At 28.6% G+C, this 19366-nt stretch overlaps 2 protein-coding genes across 9 annotated transcripts; one reads left to right on the forward strand and one right to left on the reverse strand.

Moving 5' to 3' along the window:
* Positions 1-390: 390 nt before the first annotated feature.
* LOC117234681 (serine/threonine-protein kinase Genghis Khan) lies at positions 391-17134 on the forward strand. 6 transcript variants are annotated; one of them, XM_033496135.1, is made up of 28 exons: positions 391-1236; positions 1621-1808; positions 1913-2095; positions 2177-2448; positions 2531-2830; positions 2966-3109; positions 3219-3341; positions 3437-3645; positions 3722-3936; positions 4032-5035; positions 5137-5372; positions 5486-5592; positions 5838-5840; positions 7054-7356; positions 8128-8291; positions 8366-8621; positions 8711-8997; positions 9073-9216; positions 9303-9438; positions 9514-9755; positions 9840-10020; positions 10097-10285; positions 10457-10642; positions 10722-10903; positions 10994-11092; positions 11161-11284; positions 11373-11530; positions 11663-12987. In XM_033496135.1, exons 2-28 carry the CDS (start codon positions 1679-1681, stop codon positions 11774-11776), a joined length of 5691 nt encoding a protein of 1896 aa, XP_033352026.1. In that variant the 5' UTR covers positions 391-1236; positions 1621-1678; the 3' UTR covers positions 11777-12987. The 6 variants fall into 6 exon arrangements, with proteins under 6 accessions (XP_033352026.1, XP_033352025.1, XP_033352021.1 ...); XM_033496134.1 differs by lacking the exons at positions 5838-5840; positions 7054-7356; positions 11663-12987 and adding an exon at positions 16911-17134 and having other exon boundaries at positions 392-1236; XM_033496130.1 differs by lacking the exons at positions 5838-5840; positions 7054-7356 and having other exon boundaries at positions 392-1236.
* On the reverse strand, positions 15846-18987 carry LOC117234687 (deubiquitinase DESI2). Of its 3 annotated transcripts, none has more exons than XM_033496154.1 (7): positions 18800-18987; positions 17698-17878; positions 17541-17613; positions 17356-17449; positions 17142-17283; positions 16905-17064; positions 15846-16834 (listed from the first exon to the last, which is right to left on the reverse strand). In XM_033496154.1, the coding sequence occupies exons 2-7, from the start codon at positions 17821-17823 to the stop codon at positions 16788-16790; spliced, it is 642 nt and encodes a 213-aa protein (XP_033352045.1). In that variant the 5' UTR covers positions 17824-17878; positions 18800-18987; the 3' UTR covers positions 15846-16787. The 3 variants fall into 3 exon arrangements, with proteins under 3 accessions (XP_033352045.1, XP_033352043.1, XP_033352044.1); XM_033496152.1 differs by having other exon boundaries at positions 18534-18987; XM_033496153.1 differs by lacking the exon at positions 18800-18987 and adding an exon at positions 18029-18213.
* Positions 18988-19366: the final 379 nt, after the last annotated feature.

Here is a 19366-nt window from a genome sequence, read left to right on the forward strand (position 1 = left end):
TGAAATAATGGATTGTGATTTGTGTTCAACAAATTTTGAAATTAAATTTGAAAAAATGATTAATTATAAGCAATATAAGTTTTATATTTTACAGATTTCAATTTTACTTTAAAAGTATAAAAGTATATACATTTTTTTCGTTTATTTCGGACCAATTAGCTTATACAGTATTATTTTAATTTGTACATAGGAAAAATGGAATTTTTATTCTCAATCTTAATTATTTCTGGAATATGACAAGCATGTTTAAGAAAAGAAGAAAATTATATACTCTGATCAATTGACAAATGATCGCTGTGTGAACTCGCTTTGTCATTACATCTTTCATATTGTAGGATAGGATCTATCTATATGCTGAACTGTCATAGGTATTTTCAATGACGTAGGACTGCCATATTTTTTTCTATATGGGGCCTGCTAGGGGGTCAACCAAATTGTTGGGGGTTTGGAGGTGGCCATGCAAGATGTTTTGTGATAAACGAATGGTGCGCATAATAAACAATTAAACCAATATTATAGCGGGACGCGTCGTTTCGGCAGATATGCTCGAATCGTTTGAGCAAACGGTCCGGATTGGCAAAGAAAAAGCCTTTCACTCAAAACATCTTTCTCACATGCGATAGGAATTTTACGTCACAAAAATTTTGATCGGGGATGAGAGTGTAGTGCCGTGGCGAGGTTATATCAGAAATTGGGACAATGGCCCTTTAAAATTTATCTACGTTTCATTTTATAATTATTAATATTTAAACGAGAAGTATTTGTATAGTCCTACTATACAATACTGATTTCTTCGAACGATACGAGTTGTCTTGGTGATTTTGTTGAATTCGTTGATCGCGAATGCGGTGCCCTACCCCGCTGCACTATTTTTGTCTGTACATTTTATTTACACGTATTTCTCTTGTTGCGTGTTTTCTTCGCCAAATATTTTGGCTATCTTTATAGCAGTTACGTAATTTCCGACGTGAGTAATTCCGGCACGATGGCCGATGATGAATTAAATGAAACTCGATTGTTTTACACGTAGTGGCGTGTGGACATATATACCACGCTAAGTTAAAGGGAATTGATTTTTGACATTCTTTGCATAAGAGTAAAAGAAGCTCAAAGCGTGCTGGTATATATCAATAACATGAACGGGAAACGATCACTGCACGGTTGTAAACAAAATTAATGTTTAAACAGTGAAAGTGATCCTATTTAGATATGTCTATTGGAAATTATCTTCTTAAGGTAAATTATTAGTATACAATTATACTTGTTGTAGATACTGTTTGTATTTATATTCTTTTAATTGGTCTTTTAAATATTTGTAAAAATGTAGTATAACAAAAAATTTTTTTAATTGTTTAAGATATTTTTAGTTGCATCTTTCATATTTATAAATAAAACATTTGACAAATTATGAATCCATATCCATATTTGGTTGAATGAAATAAAGAGAGATTAAATTAATAAAAAGCAAGTGTGTTATGTACAGAGTTATTGAAAATGATTGACATGACAATATTTTAAATATTTAATTCATTATCTTTAATGGAAGTATAAAATATATGGTATAATTATAGGTCTATATTAAATTTTATACATAAAAAATAATAATATTAAATGTTTTAGGATAGTCATCACATCATAATGTGGTGGTTTAAAATACTATTGAACAATATTATTAAGAATGACAGAAATAGTATCCAAGGATTTTGGTAAGGGGCAACCTTTTCGCAAAAGAGACATGTCAGATTCGTCGCAGCACCAATATAATCAACCTCCTCCTGATATTATGCCAAAGGGACTTGCAATCAATGGTATATTCCCAAATATATAACAGCTTTTTGTAACAAAATATGTGTCATTAAACACATTATTATATTATAATATTATTATTACTAAATAATTATTATTTTCATAGGCATAGGAGGAAGGTTGCGCCAATTAGAATCTCTTTTTATTGATGGTCCTGTACAAGGGGAAGGAAGAATAGGCCACACATTTTCTATTGAGACACTTATTGATATTTTACTTGTCTTATATGATGAATGTTGTAATTCTTCCTTACGACGTGAAAAGACTGTCTCAGATTTTATTGAATTTGGTATATTATATATACATAACATATGTGTATTTTTAAAAATTTATAATTTCATATTAAAAAAATTTATATATTTTTTTATAGTAAAACCAGTGGCTACTTGCATTAAGAGTTTGCAATTGGCACGGGAGGATTTTGAAATAGTAAAAGTTATTGGTAGAGGTGCATTTGGTGAAGTATGTGTTGTAAGAATGCGTGGTTCAGACAAAGTATTTGCAATGAAAATTTTGAACAAATGGGAAATGTTGAAGCGTGCAGAAACTGCATACTTTAGAGAAGAGAGAGATGTACTGGTGTATGGTGATCGTAGATGGATCACAAATCTTCATTATGCCTTTCAAGATGACAATAATTTGGTAATTCTTCTAAACATTAATAACAATTAGAAGCATTTATGAACATAAAAATATCTTATGTGTTTTAAATAATAATGCGTAGTACTTGGTCATGGATTATTACTGTGGTGGAGACCTGTTAACACTGTTGAGCAAATTTGAAGATCGCCTTCCAGAAGATATGGCACGTTTTTACATAGCTGAAATGGTTTTGGCTATTGGGTCCATACATGACTTACGTTATGTGCACCGTGATATTAAACCTGATAATGTTTTGTTAGATGCAAATGGTCATATTAGATTAGCAGATTTTGGATCTTGTTTACGATTGTTTGAGGATGGCACTGCACAAAGTAATGTTGCTGTTGGCACACCAGACTATATTTCACCAGAAATCTTAAGGGTAAAATTATATTTCCATATTATTTTATATATAATTTTTATAATTTATAAATTATGTAATATTAATTTGTATTTTACTAATTTATGATATTTACTACTCATCAATGTTAAAAAGAATGCATTGAATTTCATATAGGCAATGGAAGATGGTCAAGGACAATATGGACCTGAATGTGATTGGTGGTCTTTAGGAGTATGCATGTATGAAATGTTATATGGAGAAACACCATTTTATGCAGAATCTCTAGTCGAAACTTATGGGAAAATTATGAACCATAAGGTTATTAAATAATTTGAATTATACTTATAAAAGTTCTTACAATGATGTTATAATAATTATTATACATATATATTATACACATTAATGTGTGTATTTTACTTAATTTCAGAATTGCTTTGACTTCCCAGCAGATGACATGTATGAAGTTTCTGAAGAAGCTAAGGATTTAATGAGGAAATTAATATGTAGTTCAGAATTTAGACTAGGTCAAAATGGAATTGATGATTTTAAGGTATTAACATGTAATGTGTTAACTTAAAAATTATAATATGTGGTTATAATTAGAAAATTAAATTTAATATAATTAATTGTAATTATATAACACAGAAACATCCATGGTTTGAAGGAGTAAACTGGGAAACTCTTAGAGACAGTACTGCACCTTACATTCCTGAAGTTTCTTCACCAACAGATACATCAAACTTTGATGTTGATGATACAGATGTTCGCAGTTCTGATGCTGTTCCACCAGCAGCAAATTCTGCGTTTTCTGCACTTCATTTACCGTTTGTTGGCTTTACTTTTACTCAAGGAAGGTAAGTAGCATCTTTTACTTCTTTATGTTCCTAAAAAGAAGTATACTTAATATGGTTTTGTATTTATAAATTACAGTTGCATATCTGATCTGGGTTGTTTGTCTGCTATAACTCAAAAGGATAAACGTGTGCAAATACTGGAGGAAGAAAATGCACAACTGACACAAGCACTTGAAGATTTAAAAAAACAAATTAGTATGAGTCATTCTTCCCCAGGAATATCACCAGATTCTAATAATGCAACAAGAAAACTTCAGGATGAAATAAATACACTTACTAAACGCAACTGTGGTATAAATATATATCTCTAAATATGTACTACTGTAAAAAATATATGAATACTTAATCATGTTATTATTTCATAATATTTCTTTATAATTTTCTAGAATTAGAATCACAGTTAAAATCCATGGAGGTCCCTCGTGAATTACGCAACTTAGATAACGGTGATATGACAAAATTACGGGAATTAGAAAAATTAGTACGCTCTCTTCGATCAGAAAAGGAAGAAGCTATTAAAGATAAGTTAGATGTCCAGGAGAAGCTTAAACTTCAAGATAAAGAATTAAAAGATGCATTAACACAACGTAAACTAGCAATGGCTGAATATACCGAAGTTACAGACAAATTATCAGAATTAAGACAACAGAAACAAAAATTGTCTAGACAAGTCAGAGATAAAGAAGAAGAATTGGAGGTTGTAATGCAAAAGGTTGACAGCTTACGACATGACATTAGAAAAGCGGAAAAGTTACGTAGAGAATTAGAGAATCGAGTGGAGGAGGCAATGGCTGAAACGAGTAAAGAAAGAAAATTAAGAGAACGTAGCGAAGAATATTGTAAGCAAATGCAGGAAGAAACAGAGAAAATTAGGCAAAGGTCTATGGGAAATGATGCAAGTGCAAATCATGCATTAGCGACACAAGAAATTAATAGGTTAAAAGCAGAAGTGGAAAAACTCGAAGTTCAATATAATGAAAATTTGAACCAACAACAAGGTAGGTTCAATCTTGAAATTCGTAGTCTCCAAGAACAATTGCATGAAGCTGAAACAAGGAGAGATTTATTGGAAAGGGAAGTCCAGTTAACGAAAGAAAAATTAGATAATGCAAGATTAGAAAATATCACTGATAGTGAGGAGACTATAAATGAATTAAACAGACGTCATGAAAGAGAAAAAATTATGCTAGTCGAAGAAAACAAAAAACTTATGTTAGAACTTAACACTCTTACCGATAGTGTTAATAGAATACAAGGTGAAAGACGACAATTAGAAGAAGAATATGAGGAACTAAGAAACAAGAAGGAAGCTATTGCACAATGGGAAGCTCAGATTACCGAAATTATTCAGTGGGTGTCCGACGAGAAAGATGCTAGAGGATACTTACAGGTCTGTCCTACCTATATTTTTTTTTATTAATGATGATCATTAGTATTATAGTATGATATGTATCTCAAGAACTGTTTAATTTTGTGCTTAATAAATTTCAGGCGTTAGCAACAAAAATGACAGAAGAATTAGAATTTTTAAAACATTCTGGCGGTGTAGGTGGTGTAGGAAGTGGTTCTACAATGGCAGATAAAAATTGGCGAAATCGTAGATCACAAAAGCTTGACAAAATGGAGCTTTTGAACCTACAAAGTTCTTTACAAAGTGAAATACAAGCTAAGCAGGCAATATCTGAAGAACTTACAAAGACGCGTTCAGATTTAATTGCTGCTCAAAAGTAATTAATTTAAATATATTATAAATAAAATAAATTTTAATGACGAAAATATTTTTATTTCTCTAAATGTCACTGATATAATTTAATAATGGTAAATCATTGTGTATCTACAGGGAATTAAGAGATTTCAGACAACGATTCGATACACTCACACACGAGATAAAACGTAAAGAAATGCAAATAAAAGAGTTGCAAGCGAGGCTTGACACAGGCGATGGCTGTAAGTACATTTCATATAGCACTGTTACAAAAAGAAATTTCGTAAAAATTTTATTGTTACGTTTTTATAAAAATTCTGTACGAACTATTATTATACAAACTGCTGCGATACATGCTGTGTATGTAATTTGTAAATCTTTTAATCTCTCTCGTACATTGTTTAGGCGGTGAATATATCTGTTCGGTGTTTTGTTCTACATATTCTGTAAAATATTCTGTATTATTTTAATATGTTGTGGCACGGAGTATATGATTTATATATACAATTCGTAATAAATAGAATAGAATGTTCATCATAAATAGATACAAAATATTATTTATTAGATATATAATACCGTATGTGATTTAAATATTGTGTGATACAAGAAATTTTTATATATGAATTCTTATATAAATATGCTAGATTGTTTTTCTTAATTTTAAATTTGCATGCATCTAGCAAAAGGTCAACAGAATCAAGAAATTGTTATATGAAATATATAGCAGGAATCATATATAGCATTCATACTTCTCAATATAAATTCTTAAGATTTGCTTATTAACTCTTATTTTTGTCTCTCTTATCTAATAAAATATATATATTAATTAACATAAATAATAAAAGTTTGTTGTGAAGATGCATGAATGGTGTACATGATTCTTTGCATTTGCATATTTATATTATTACGTAGTATATTACTTTTATATTATAACTAAAATTACAAGTTATTATAGTCAGAAGTATGATTTAACAATCTCTTTAGTTTTTGTAGTAAAATATAGAATTTCTAAGAGGTATAACTATATGTGAATACCATCTATTTCTTGTAGTTTGCATTAGTTTAATTAATGGCTTGATATTATATTGGTATGAGTCAGTGTGTGGTTATTTTTTTCTTTTCTTAATTTTTTTTATAAATGTGAATAGTAAGAGTTGGTGTGTGTTTCTAGACTGATATTTAAATGTATTTTAAGACAGTTACAAATATGAAAGTGCAATTCATTATACGTGTATATATATATATATATATATATATATATATATATATATATATATATGTATGTAATAATATCATTTTATGGTCATATATATATATATTATAATTGATCATATTGATCGTATAAATATTTTAATAATATTATAAAAAATGCACGTATTTTTAAAATATGTTATAATTCATAGGTATTTGGCACAAATGAAAATTGAATATATGTGTATCAGAATAATTCAGTTGTTGTCTTGAAAAAACATAAGGCACTTAATTTTTAAAATATGATGTTTTCTGACATTGTTAGGTTGACCTTAATATTTTAACAAAATGTTTTGTCTGTATTATATGTAATATATTTAACTATTTCACTATAATACTTCACTTAGGTAATATACTAAGTATAAAAGTTATTGCCAATACTTACTTTACCAATAATAGAGATCGTTACTATTTGGATACCTATCCAGCATAGTAATTCGGTTCTCCGGTACGGTATGCGATTCTGATTTCTAGACTACAAAGTGCCTCTGTTTATTGGCGTAACGAGCTGTGTCTGGGGCCTCTTGTTGCTCATCTTCAAACTGTATTTGTGACAGCTGCCCTATCCAGCAAAACGTCAAGAAAATCTCCAAACATCGTTAGCACCAAACCCCAACGCATCATCGTACATCAGCCGTCGTCACCCCTACCAGTAATGCGTGCTTCCCGCGTCACGACATGTCGCTTATTAACTAGATTCGTTCCCGTCAACACATTCATCAGTCAGAATGCCGTCGCCATCGTATCGCCACCCGGTAAATGAAGTGGCAACAAAACGCGATTTTGATTGACTAGTCAGTTGGGATGCTAATTACAGAACACAGTGCTATGTTTTTTATGAATATAATGGTATGAAATATTAAATGTTTTTCTTTAAAAGGGAGCGTCAAATGTCAAATGTATCAGATTGTTCTTATTTAAAGCATAGCTCTATGTTAACTTTAATTTCAATTACTGTGAAAATCAGTTATGTGTTTCTTGTATGTTGGAAATAATCATCCCCCAATTAAGGATAGTGTCAGTAGCTTTTCATCGTTTTAGGTGATGGTTGTCCTTTGTTAATTGTTGTAGCTGATAATCACTCAGTTTTGTAATTAAATGATTAACAGGTATGTTGTGTCTGAATGTTTTCGCCTTTAGATTGTTTGAACTGATTGACTTTTTAGTACATCTTATTACATGCTTGCTATTTCTGCTGGTAAACAGTCAACCTTTACCTGCATAATAACGATTACTATTTTAACAGAGTTTGTGTGGTGCAAATTGCAGTGCAGTGATTATATTAAAATGTTCAAAAGAAGATGTTATGAAATTTACATTGATTTATGTATCTACTTGTAGAAAGAAAAACATAATTCTTTACTTTTACATTCTTTATATATTAATAGAATATAGATAAAAGTATTACAGATATCTTTTTTCTTTATTAGTTTAACATTATTAAAAACAATTTCAACTTCCTATAATCAAAAAAAAGATGTTACCATTTTTTATCCTATTAATTTAAAATTTTTTTTGTATTTCAGTTTTAGAACGTCCTACATCTCAAATGTCATATTTGGAACATTTCTTGAAAGAAACTGCAAGCAGTACACGTCACGGAAGTGCAGATAGCGTAGAAGCCGATATCGAAGATAATCGAGCGCCAAGTATCTCCAGCAGTAAAAGCAACTTATCTGAACTCAGTATTGTGAGTATTATTTTCTAAGTTTAATATAACATTAAGTGTTTACACATTAAAATTCGATATATATTAAATTTTAGGATCCCACATCTCCGTTATCTCATGAACTTCTCAATAAATCATCAACATCTCATGGACAAACCAATCTTCAACCAAAACCAAAATCTCACCAATTCTTAGTAAGAACATTTTCAGCACCTACAAAATGTAATCATTGCACTTCACTGATGGTAGGTTTAACCAGGCAAGGAGTTGTATGTGAAGTTTGTGGCTTTGCATGTCATATGCCCTGTTGTGATAAAGTTCCATCAATGTGTCCTGTGCCACATGATCAAAGTAAGTTATCTTTAGGAAATCATATTTAGTGCAATTTATTTTGAAAATATAATTCTTTAATATGGCATGATAATAAATACTTTTTCCAGCAAAACGACCACTAGGTATTGATCCTACACGAGGAATAGGTACAGCTTACGAAGGATATGTTAAAGTGCCAAAAATGGGTGGAGTGAAAAAGGGCTGGGTTCGTCAATTTGTGGTGGTTTGCGACTTCAAATTATTTCTTTATGATATTTCACCAGATCGTAATGCATTACCATCTGTTTACGTGTCTCAAGTCTTGGACATGCGGGACGAAGAATTCAGCGTTAGTTCTGTTCGAGATTCGGATGTTATACATGCTACAAAGAAAGATATTCCATGTATATTTAGGGTAATGCTTAAAGTCTTTTGTTGTATTTTTATTATACATTCCTTCAGGATTTATTTTTATCTCATGTTTATTTAGATAACGACATCTCTACTAGAACCACCTGGTTTAAGAAATCACACGTTAATGCTTGCAGACACTGAAAGTGAAAAAACAAAGTGGGTAGTTGCTTTAAGTGAATTACATAGAATATTAAAGAAAAACAATCTTCCTAATACAACGGTAAATACAGTATATCGATGTATATATTAATAAGATATCGTTCGATCTCATTCATTTTTATTTATGCTCTTCTTTTTACGTTACAGATCTTTAGAGCAAAAGAATTACTAGATAATACATTGGCGCTCATTAAAAATGTGATGTCAGGAGCAATTATTGATCCAGATCGTCTAGTCATTGGCACAGAAGAAGGTCTCTTCTGTTTAGATTTAGATCGTAGCGGTATGTTCTATCCTATATATATATGTGTGTGTGTGTACAAAATCATTTTATGACTAATTTGTATTACATATTTAGAAATTGCAAGAGTAGGAGAAGGCAAAAAAATATATTTACTGGAATATGTAACAGAAGAACAATTAATAGTAGTTTTAAGTGGAAAACAACGTCATGTACGGCTGGTCCCAGTACGTGCATTGGATGGAGACGAAGTTGAATGGATTAAAGTTGCAGAAACTAAAGGATGTATAACTTTAACGACCGGGATAGTCCGTCGCAGTCCACTAACTTATTGTTTGTGTGTTGCCATAAAGAAGCAGGTAAGACATGTTATTGTATAATATCGGATCATTAATGTAATAGATATTTCCTATATTTAATGTCATTTTTCTGTTTTAATTTAGAATGCATCACAAGTCATTATTTATGAAATTACGCGTACGAAAACACGTCATAAACGTATACGTGAACTGATGTTATCATGTCATGCACAAACTTTGCAAGTTCTTTCTGAAGGCCGCTTCTGTGTCGGATATCCTTCCGGATTTTCTATCTACAGCATCTTAGGAGACCATCACCCTATTTGTAAATATATAAATCCGACCTCAAGTAAATTCAGAATTAATTTGAAACCTATAAATCTCTTATTTTTATGTTTTAGCATTGGTCCATTCTGAGAATACGCTCTTAGGTTTTCTTACATACAGTGCTGTGGATGCTTTACGTTGTATCGAATTGCCACGTGGTGAATTCTTATTAGTCTTCCATACATTAGCAGTTTATGTTGACAGCCAAGGCAGAAAGAGTAGAGATCGTGAAATTATGTATCCTGCTGTTCCTACAGCAGTTAGTGAGTATTATTCTTAAAGCATGTTATTCATAAAGCATTAAATATGGAACATGCTAAAACGAAATATAATTATAATCTCGTATTACATATTACAAATGTAACAAATATTACATGTACAAATATAACAAATGTACATATATTGCATATAACAATTATAACTTTATGTCACAGGTTACTGTGAAGGCTACTTGCTAGTTTATAGCGAGACTCACATTGATGTGTTTGACTGTACAACTGGAGATTGGTTACAAACACTTAATGTGAAGCGAGCACGACCACTGAATACTTCAGGTTCTTTAACGTCCTGTGTCATTAACGATATGCCACATGTTATTTTTCTGAGCAATTTACATCAACGTTAGTATACTTCATATAACAACAATCATAACTATAAAGTGATTAGATATAATATACAATATTCGATTTAATATAATAGGAGAACTACTTAATTTAACACCACTAGATGCAAGTGGTAGACAAATGACAAAACCGCGAAGGAGATTTTCATTAAGAGAAGGAAATAGAGCTGTTCGTCCTACTGATAGACGTTCCAAAATGATATCTGCTCCGACGAATTTTAATCATATCAGTCATATGGGTCCGGGTAATGGAATACAGGTAAGTTATTTTGAGTTTCCTTTTTTTTTTGTTAATATATATATTTTTTGATATACATCTATTTTATAAATGTCTTATATTTTATATTAGATTCAACGATTGTTAGACCTGCCTACTACACTTGAAACAGCTGATCAACAACATAGCGGTCATCACAGTAGCTCTCATCTTCATAGCAGCCAACAAAGAGTAAGAATATAATACATCTTTATGTATTTCTAAAAATATCAAATGTCTACTTACATTTTTTTTCTTAGTTGTATAGTCCTGCAATTCAAGCATCAAGTAAACCAGCGCCACTACCGCCTAGGCATCCACCTTCTGATACCCGACGTCTTAGTTCTCATATATCTAGAAATTCCGGATATTCACCGCATAACGGTATTTATATGCTCAATCGTATTGTCTTTTATTCTGTTATATAATTTTATTTGAGATATCTTACATCACATATAAAATCTTTTCTTAGGTTCAACATCATCACGCAGAGGACCGGCACCACCACGACCAACTGCTACTCCACCTTCGTTACCCCGTACTCCTGTGGACCAAGTTGATTCGGAATCTGTGCATCTACGATCGCATACTCCACTTTCTCTTGGTAGCATCGCATCTTTACACGACAAGGTATTACTTTTTTTCTTATTAAAAATATTAACCAAATATAAAGATGATATAGATAGAGAACATTCAACGTGTTCTAAAAAGTTTAGAGAAATCATACTTTTAATAAATACATACAATTTTTCATTAATGTAGGAACACACCTCTGGTGGAAGTCCTAGACATTCAATAGCTTCAAACAACAGTTCAAATCCATCGACGCCACCAAGTCCCGCTCATGATCATGGTTCATCTTCATATGATTCATAAAAATTAATTTAACACTTCTCATAACATTAATAACTTACTGTAATCGCGTCTACTACCTGAATAATAGGATTACAGTATCTATGATAACATTTTTACATAAAATGATATCCGTATTTGATTTTTAGCTGGAAAGTTATCGTATTTATTTCTTTCTTTTTTCAATTTTGTGCAATACATTTTTCTAACCTTGTGCATTATGTTAATTGTATTACAAACGTCTAACAAAAGGCATAATACTCGTATATACAAATGAATTAAGAAGTTGCATGTTTTAGTTATTTAATTCAATAATCAATACAAAGATTTCATAAATATATTAACATTGATTTTGGTATCATGTTGCAATAACTTTCTGGTTTTCAAGAACTTATAACATGTTATATATTTAACAAGGGAATTTACAGTTTATGTAATGATAAATTGTAAATAATTTATGTTCGGAAATCAATGAATCAGCTTTACGATGCCATATATTACCAAAGTAGGTATCGTTTTAATTTCCTCTTTCTTTTCGGAATTTTAATACGAATACTTTGCATAATTTTAATTTTTGATCATCGTAATGAACTACCTTAAGTTAATAAAAATTGAAATCTCAGTCAAATTATCTAGCAATAAAAAATTAATCTAATTAATCTATCGTACCTACCTTTTGAATCTAGGTATAAATAATAGTTTCAAGTAAATTATATACTTAGTCATTCTTAGTGACAAATGAATTCAGTGGAAGTGAATCGATCTGATGCCTTATGACTAAATATTTTCTATTGCGTCATAATGCAGTAAGGTGCATCATTTTATTCAGCATGTGAATAGTAGAAATAATCGTGCAATGTATCTAAAGCTCCTGCTAATAAATAGCTATTAAGCAAGGCGGCTATATACTTTTACATGATATATGAGTATTATATTTGTGACAGTAAAAGAGTGTTGAATATTGATTTGTCCTTACTGCGACAAAAACTGATTTCTCGTTTATAAATGTACTGCTTTCTCTATAATTAAGGCTATAAATATCATTGTGGAAACTCTTTTTTTTTAATGCATATACATATTTAAAATTTGTCAGTCAAATATTAACAAGTGCAATGCATAATGACTGAGAATAGAATCGAAACGAAAACGGAACGACGATGATTAAGTATCGTTTATTTCAAACCATGAAATTCTGAAATCCTTATTTATATTTGCAACAATTTGAAGAAAGTGTTAAGAAAGATTACACTACAGGATTACGCAACATCTTTAGTACTTTTATATTAAAAAATTTAAAAACCATTAAATTCACAAAAAAAAGAATAATGAATTATTATGAAATTTTGAAAAAAGTATTACTTGATGATTAATTAGTTACATTTAGTTCTTTTTATAGTTGTAAGACTAGAACAAAACAAATGAAATTACAACAAAGATGAGAACAAGATAACAAGTTTTATATGTTTTAATGTATAAAATATATACATTTTTCATGTACATTTATAAAAATTTGCTAACTATACTAAAAGAGGAGAAAAAAGAGTTGGTAGAACAAAATAATTATCTCAGGATTCTATACCAGTAGTTAAAATATGAAATAACATTTAACGGTCAAGAATCCCGAGTTGCTCCATTCTTACTCAAGAATTATGGATTGAAGATGTTTTATCTTCATATCCCTAAACACGGCATACAGTAAAACAAATAACTACAGTATGGATTCAATTCTTGCATACACAAAAATAAAGTGCATGTAAAAAAATAATGCTGAATCATGCATTTAAATTTACATATATTTATAATGAATTTTAATGAAAAAAGTTTAAAAAAGTATCAAAAAGTTTATGAAATATTGAAAATGTTACAGTAAAATATTGATACGCTACATTCCGAGCAATTTTTTTTTATTTTCATAAAACAATGACAAATATACATGAAAATCGAAGTTCCAACTCTTTAAAAAGATCATCGTTGATGGATATAAAGTTAGCATAATAACTATAACATGCGTATAATACCAAAAAAAAGAAACTTGAAACGACTTTATCACATTTGTGTAATGGTAAGACATGAAAATATAATTATAAAAGAAATATATATCGACTGCAATAGGTTTGACATTCTTATATTAAAAATATAGAAGAAACCGTTAATAGAAGAAAAAAGTGTTAATGTTATCAGACAAAGAATGTAATAGTACAGATATTGCTGTCCATACCAGAATAAAATAAAGTTTAAAAATGAATTCTAGAACTATTCTAGAAATGTCATCGTATGTTTATAAATTGTAGCAATGTACGTGTTATTGTACTTACCAACGAAATTCAATGATTTGTCTATTATCCGCAATTGTTACTTAAGGGTTCTAAAATCAAAGATATATCTGTTTGTCTTATGTTGCCTTGTATCTAAACCGAGTTTGTTTATAAATAGAACATACGAAGAAATAGTCACTTTGTATAGCATTGATTTTATATTTTTGTAAATAATTCAATTTCTAAATAAGGTTCCAATTTCAATTTGATTTTAGACCCTTCGAATCTTTCATTTTCCTTCTTTTTTTTAGTCTGCACATATATGACACTGAAATTTTGAGTACGTCGTTTTATAATATGTAAAAACTGTGCTATAATTATGCTTTTTTTTTACGCATAATCAAAATGTACGACTGGCATTCTGCACGAAAATAGAATGATTATATGTATGCATATACAGATTTGTATGATTCAATAGTTTACTTTTTTACGAGTTGTTAGAATATTTTATGTAACAATTAATAATGATTTATGTATCCCATTGGTTTAGTACCAGTGCATGTAATGACCTGATTATTAATCTTTTTTTTTAGCAACTTAGTTTAGCGTATTCTATACTATGAATTTATTTATAACTAATATGTGCATTATATTTACGATATTTATTAAAAGCAATTGCAAGCAATTATTTGCATTTTGAATAATGAATTGTATCTCATTGTATATTATTTAAAGTGTGTCATTATAGTAAGAAGTACTTACATTATGGTAAAAAGAAAACCAAATTCTTATGTTTGTAAGATTTCCTCACAAACATTTTTTTTGTAGATTTCATAGTATTTATAATTTTTGTTTTACATTTTGTTTCATACAAAATCTATGATAAAAGATGAATATATTTCCTTTCTCTTAAATTCATTCTTCACTGAAATAATAATAACTTAATTTTTTTGTAATAAAGAATTATATTAGTAAACTTGATGTATGAGTACAATATAATTAATGATTAAAACTGGTCTTAATTTTAGGTATTATCATAATTAACAAAACAAAATAATAATTATTAGAATATTTATTTTTTAAAATGAAATCATTAACAGTAAGACAAAGGTCCCTACTGAAACAATAAACTAAATATCATTATAAAAAAGACCATTTAAAAAGATACGTAAGCTTTTGTACTTATATTGTATATTGTGCTTTATATGCTTCATTATTTTAGTATTCTATATCGCATAAGTAATTCATTTTATAACTCTGTATCAATACAATTATCAGTGAGGAATATAAAACATAACATGTTTTGGTCTATAAAATATTTATGATGACTAATTATTTTTAATACCTTTTTTTTGAAAATATAATACATATATGTGTATGAAGAAGACATTCTTTTTTAAACATATGTCGTACAGAGACGCACGAATTTAAATTTGGTAATTTCGTGTAAATTAGTATATTAAATAATTCTATTAATCCAAATTAATTTTAAATCTAACTTCAAAAAAAGCTTTCTATAATATAATTATATAAATAAAGAGTAATTAATATTTTTGTTGACTATTATATTAGATGTAATTGTTATATATCCGAAATTGTTCTATAAATAATTCATTGAAAGATATTCATATGTTAACATTAAATATAATAATTTTATGATTGATAACATCTATGAATTTTATGCAACATGTCACTTCCTAATATTAGTCATTAAAACAGAATTAACAAAACATTGAATTGGCACTAATTGTTACTTGTTTTTTGTGTTACATTTTACAAATATGATATATTCAACAGAATTTTTTTGTATTTATATCATATTCGAATAACTTTATGAATTTTTCATTTTTTTCAACATATAACATTATAAACTTGGTGTCAACAACAGTTTTAGCAACATTAGTAATGATTTGTATGTCATGAATGTTTAAAAAGAATTCATTAGATTTTGGATCTAGCAAATGCTTCCAAAATCACAACATTATATTAATTCTATTGTTCTATATTGCGCAAAATTCAAAATTACCTTTGTGGAATGTGATATCCATATAGTGAAAAACTGTTGACTCAAAATTTGAATTATAAAATTATAAATATGTTCCTTATAAAAGTATTTGCACAAAACATATTTTCATTAAATCATAGATGAAAAGTAAGTTATTCTTAATTTATTTATTTTATATGAATGTTAATATATATATATATATTATATTATATATATTATATATGTATATTACATTCATTCTTCATTTAAATTTCCTAACAATATTAATGGCAGCTGTACAGAGAGGTGTCGCATGTATACATAACATAAATAATTATAATATCCAAGTAAACCAGGTTATTGAATGTTTAGAAAAACATCACTAGATAATTCTAAAATATAATTTGAACGAATTGTATGTTTTACAAATATTAATTTTGAAATGCGATTTGAAATGACAGATATTACATGTATAAAATCTAATTCACAAAAAATTTCTTAAAAAATTAATGTGATTAACTAATAAATGAATACGTTCCAGTCTCTTTATGCCTTTGTTTTATAAGTAATTATCTATTAAGTGTATACCTATTAAATTTCGATTGTGTGATACAACAAAGAACACACGCGACATTGTATACTGCCGTCCAGAATTTAAAAGACGACATGTTGCAAGAAAGGCATTTTTTCAGTATTATTAAATCACCACTGGAATTCTAGAGTACAATATGAAATTTGTACCTCATCTTGACGGTTTTGTTTCTCGGATTCCACGATCTTGGCGATATAGTTACTGTCACGATAAACTTCCTTTGCGCATAAACTCTCTAAATGGTGTAACTCCTATGACATTTTAAATCTCTTCGTTTTAAAAAATTGGCCAAATGTTACAAGGAAGTATCAGAAGACGTACTTTCAGAGGATGTACTTTCATGGCTGACTTGATTCAGAGAATGTTGAAGTGCATCGGGCGTTAACCATTCCTTTGGTAGACAACGTTGAAGGAATGGTACACAAGAACTGAAATATGCAAGGCGATTTACCCAACCTGGTATTTCTTGACCACACAAAATCTACAATTTAGAATAAAAATATAATATTAGCATTGTATTAATTAATAAGTGATTATATACTATTTTTATATACATACAAGTGTAAGTTGACTACTAAAATGATTACAATTTTTATTCATTAAATGGTAACGATCACCCCTAAAATCTTTTCCTAATTCAGTAACGATCCTAGTTACATCTTCTTCTGTGAAATCTGTATATCCAATGTGTACTGATTGCCTACGATGATGAAAAATAAACATACTCTTCTTTAGAAATAATATCAACATATCCTTACTAAAATATCTGTACCTATATCTAAATTGCTCCCCTAATTCTTCAGCAACTCTCGGTGTGATTTCAAAAATTCCAGAAATTGGTTTAGAATGACCTCCATATGCATATTCTGCAAATTGATTGAAATAATTCAGCTAATTTTAATAGATTCAGATGGAATTAAAAGAAATATATATATATAAAACATTATGTAAATATACCTGTTCCATATATTTCAACTCCAGAATGAAATACACCCAATCCAATTGGAGTAGTATATTCGTTTATCCAATACTGAAACACGAAATGTATTTATTACAAATGTGCATCAATAAAAATTAAAAAGATATTTTAAAAAGAAACTTAAAAGGACCTTACCATATCATAAACATTAAGAATTATTGGCTCTCTAGCCATTTTTGGTATTAATTCTTCGTTATCCTGTGGATAACCCAGACAACTAGGAAAAGATAGATTGCAGCTAAGACCTGACGAAAACATCATAGAGATAGCTATACTTGAAGAGATGAACAGCAGCACTACCTATGTTCCAACGCACCTAATAAGCAAATACATTTGCTATATACTGGATCTACACTAAGCACATAACCAAAAATTACTACAAAATTTAAAAAAGAATGATGAAATAGGAAACATCTTATTTATAATTTTCAAGTAAGTATCTGTGGTTAATTTTATATCAAATCACCTAAATGATTCATATGGGGTTACACAAATAAAAAACAAAAATGTAATAAAATACATATTATTGTCACATAAATATTATTTATTAACTACATAATAATCAGTAACTTCATGCTTTTCTATGTAAAATTATATTATACTTTGCAAAATACATAGCAACAAATATGTTTTTCTAATAACAATATTGCAACTTATAGAATCAAAATGATAAAATCACCAATATTATGTTACTTAATCTATCATAAATGCTAAACAATAACAATACCAAAGTCAAAATATAAACAAATGATATTTTGAATTAGATTTATAATTTACTACTCTGTTATTGTATTAATAAAGTTGTAGGATGCAGAATGTTCAAAGATAATCAGCAAATTTATTAGTAATATTGTCTGACAATGAGTAAGGAACTAAGAATGGATATACTTCACAATAGAAGAAAAAAAGTGTATTGTGAATCATCAATTCAAAGGTTTTGTTAAATGATATTTTTAAATAAATTGTATTACCTAAAAAAGTCGAGATTTTAGCACTATCACATTTCTTTATAATTTGTCACAGAATAGTTCAGTACATGTTAATCTCCAAATTTTCTTGAAAGAATTGTTGATGTTAAATATTGCAGAAAGACATTGTACAAAATTGCAAGTAAGTATACTCGCAATAAATTACCGATCTTCTTGAAATGTCAATAACAGTTATTAAGTTCTTATGAAAATTTAATAACATAGATTTAATAACTGAAATTCGTAAAAATTACGTGCAAATAGCATACATTATGTCAATAAGAAGTCTCTCCTCACTTGAAGTGTGCTAAATTATCAACAAAATCCTTCTTGAAATTTGTAATTATGTATCTTAACTATTCATTACGTATTTTTAATCACAAACTTAATTAAATGCACATAACAAACATTAACATTAAAGATGTTTTAAAGGAATTTAGACAAATTGTTTATAATTAGAAACGAATGGCATTTGTCTAGGGATATCGAATAATTGTCTCTAGTCTAGATGAATATCAAAAGTTGAATAATTACTAAAGAATTTTTTTTTCGAAAGTTATACATATGTATGTAAAATTTTACCAAAATATTAAATAATATATTTTTCTATAATTTTCCTATACTGTTGCTAATTCTAACATTTTTTATTTACACAATTTTAATATTTTTAATACTGATAAAATATAATTCGCAAGACATAAGCATAATAAAAAAATGAAGTAATTAAAACAAACTTTTTAATATTATTTATAAATATAACTAAATATATATAAATAGCACAATATCATTATTAAAATTTTTATTAATAAATTTACATATTGTTATTTGAGACTATC

Source organism: Bombus vosnesenskii, unplaced genomic scaffold (assembly GCF_011952255.1).
Source record: "Bombus vosnesenskii isolate JDL3184/JDL3185 unplaced genomic scaffold, Bvos_JDL3184-5_v1.1 scf7180000013308, whole genome shotgun sequence".
NCBI classification, from domain to species: Eukaryota; Metazoa; Arthropoda; class Insecta; order Hymenoptera; family Apidae; genus Bombus; species Bombus vosnesenskii.

Bases quoted from the DNA above. Each gene is read 5' to 3' on its own strand.
- LOC117234681 (XM_033496135.1), top strand. From the start codon at position 1,679: ATGACAGAAATAGTATCCAAGGATTTTGGTAAGGGGCAACCTTTTCGC. The intron at 10,021-10,096 runs GTAAATATATAA...TTTATGTTTTAG, and splicing joins AGGAGACCATCACCCTATTT to CATTGGTCCATTCTGAGAAT. The intron at 11,531-11,662 runs GTATTACTTTTT...TCATTAATGTAG, and splicing joins TCGCATCTTTACACGACAAG to GAACACACCTCTGGTGGAAG.
- LOC117234687 (XM_033496154.1), bottom strand. From the start codon at position 17,823: ATGATGTTTTCGTCAGGTCTTAGCTGCAATCTATCTTTTCCTAGTTGT. The intron at 17,065-17,141 runs GTATGTATATAA...TCTAAATTGTAG, and splicing joins TTAGTAGTCAACTTACACTT to ATTTTGTGTGGTCAAGAAAT. The intron at 16,835-16,904 runs GTACGTCTTCTG...AAAATGTCATAG, and splicing joins TGAAAGTACATCCTCTGAAA to GAGTTACACCATTTAGAGAG.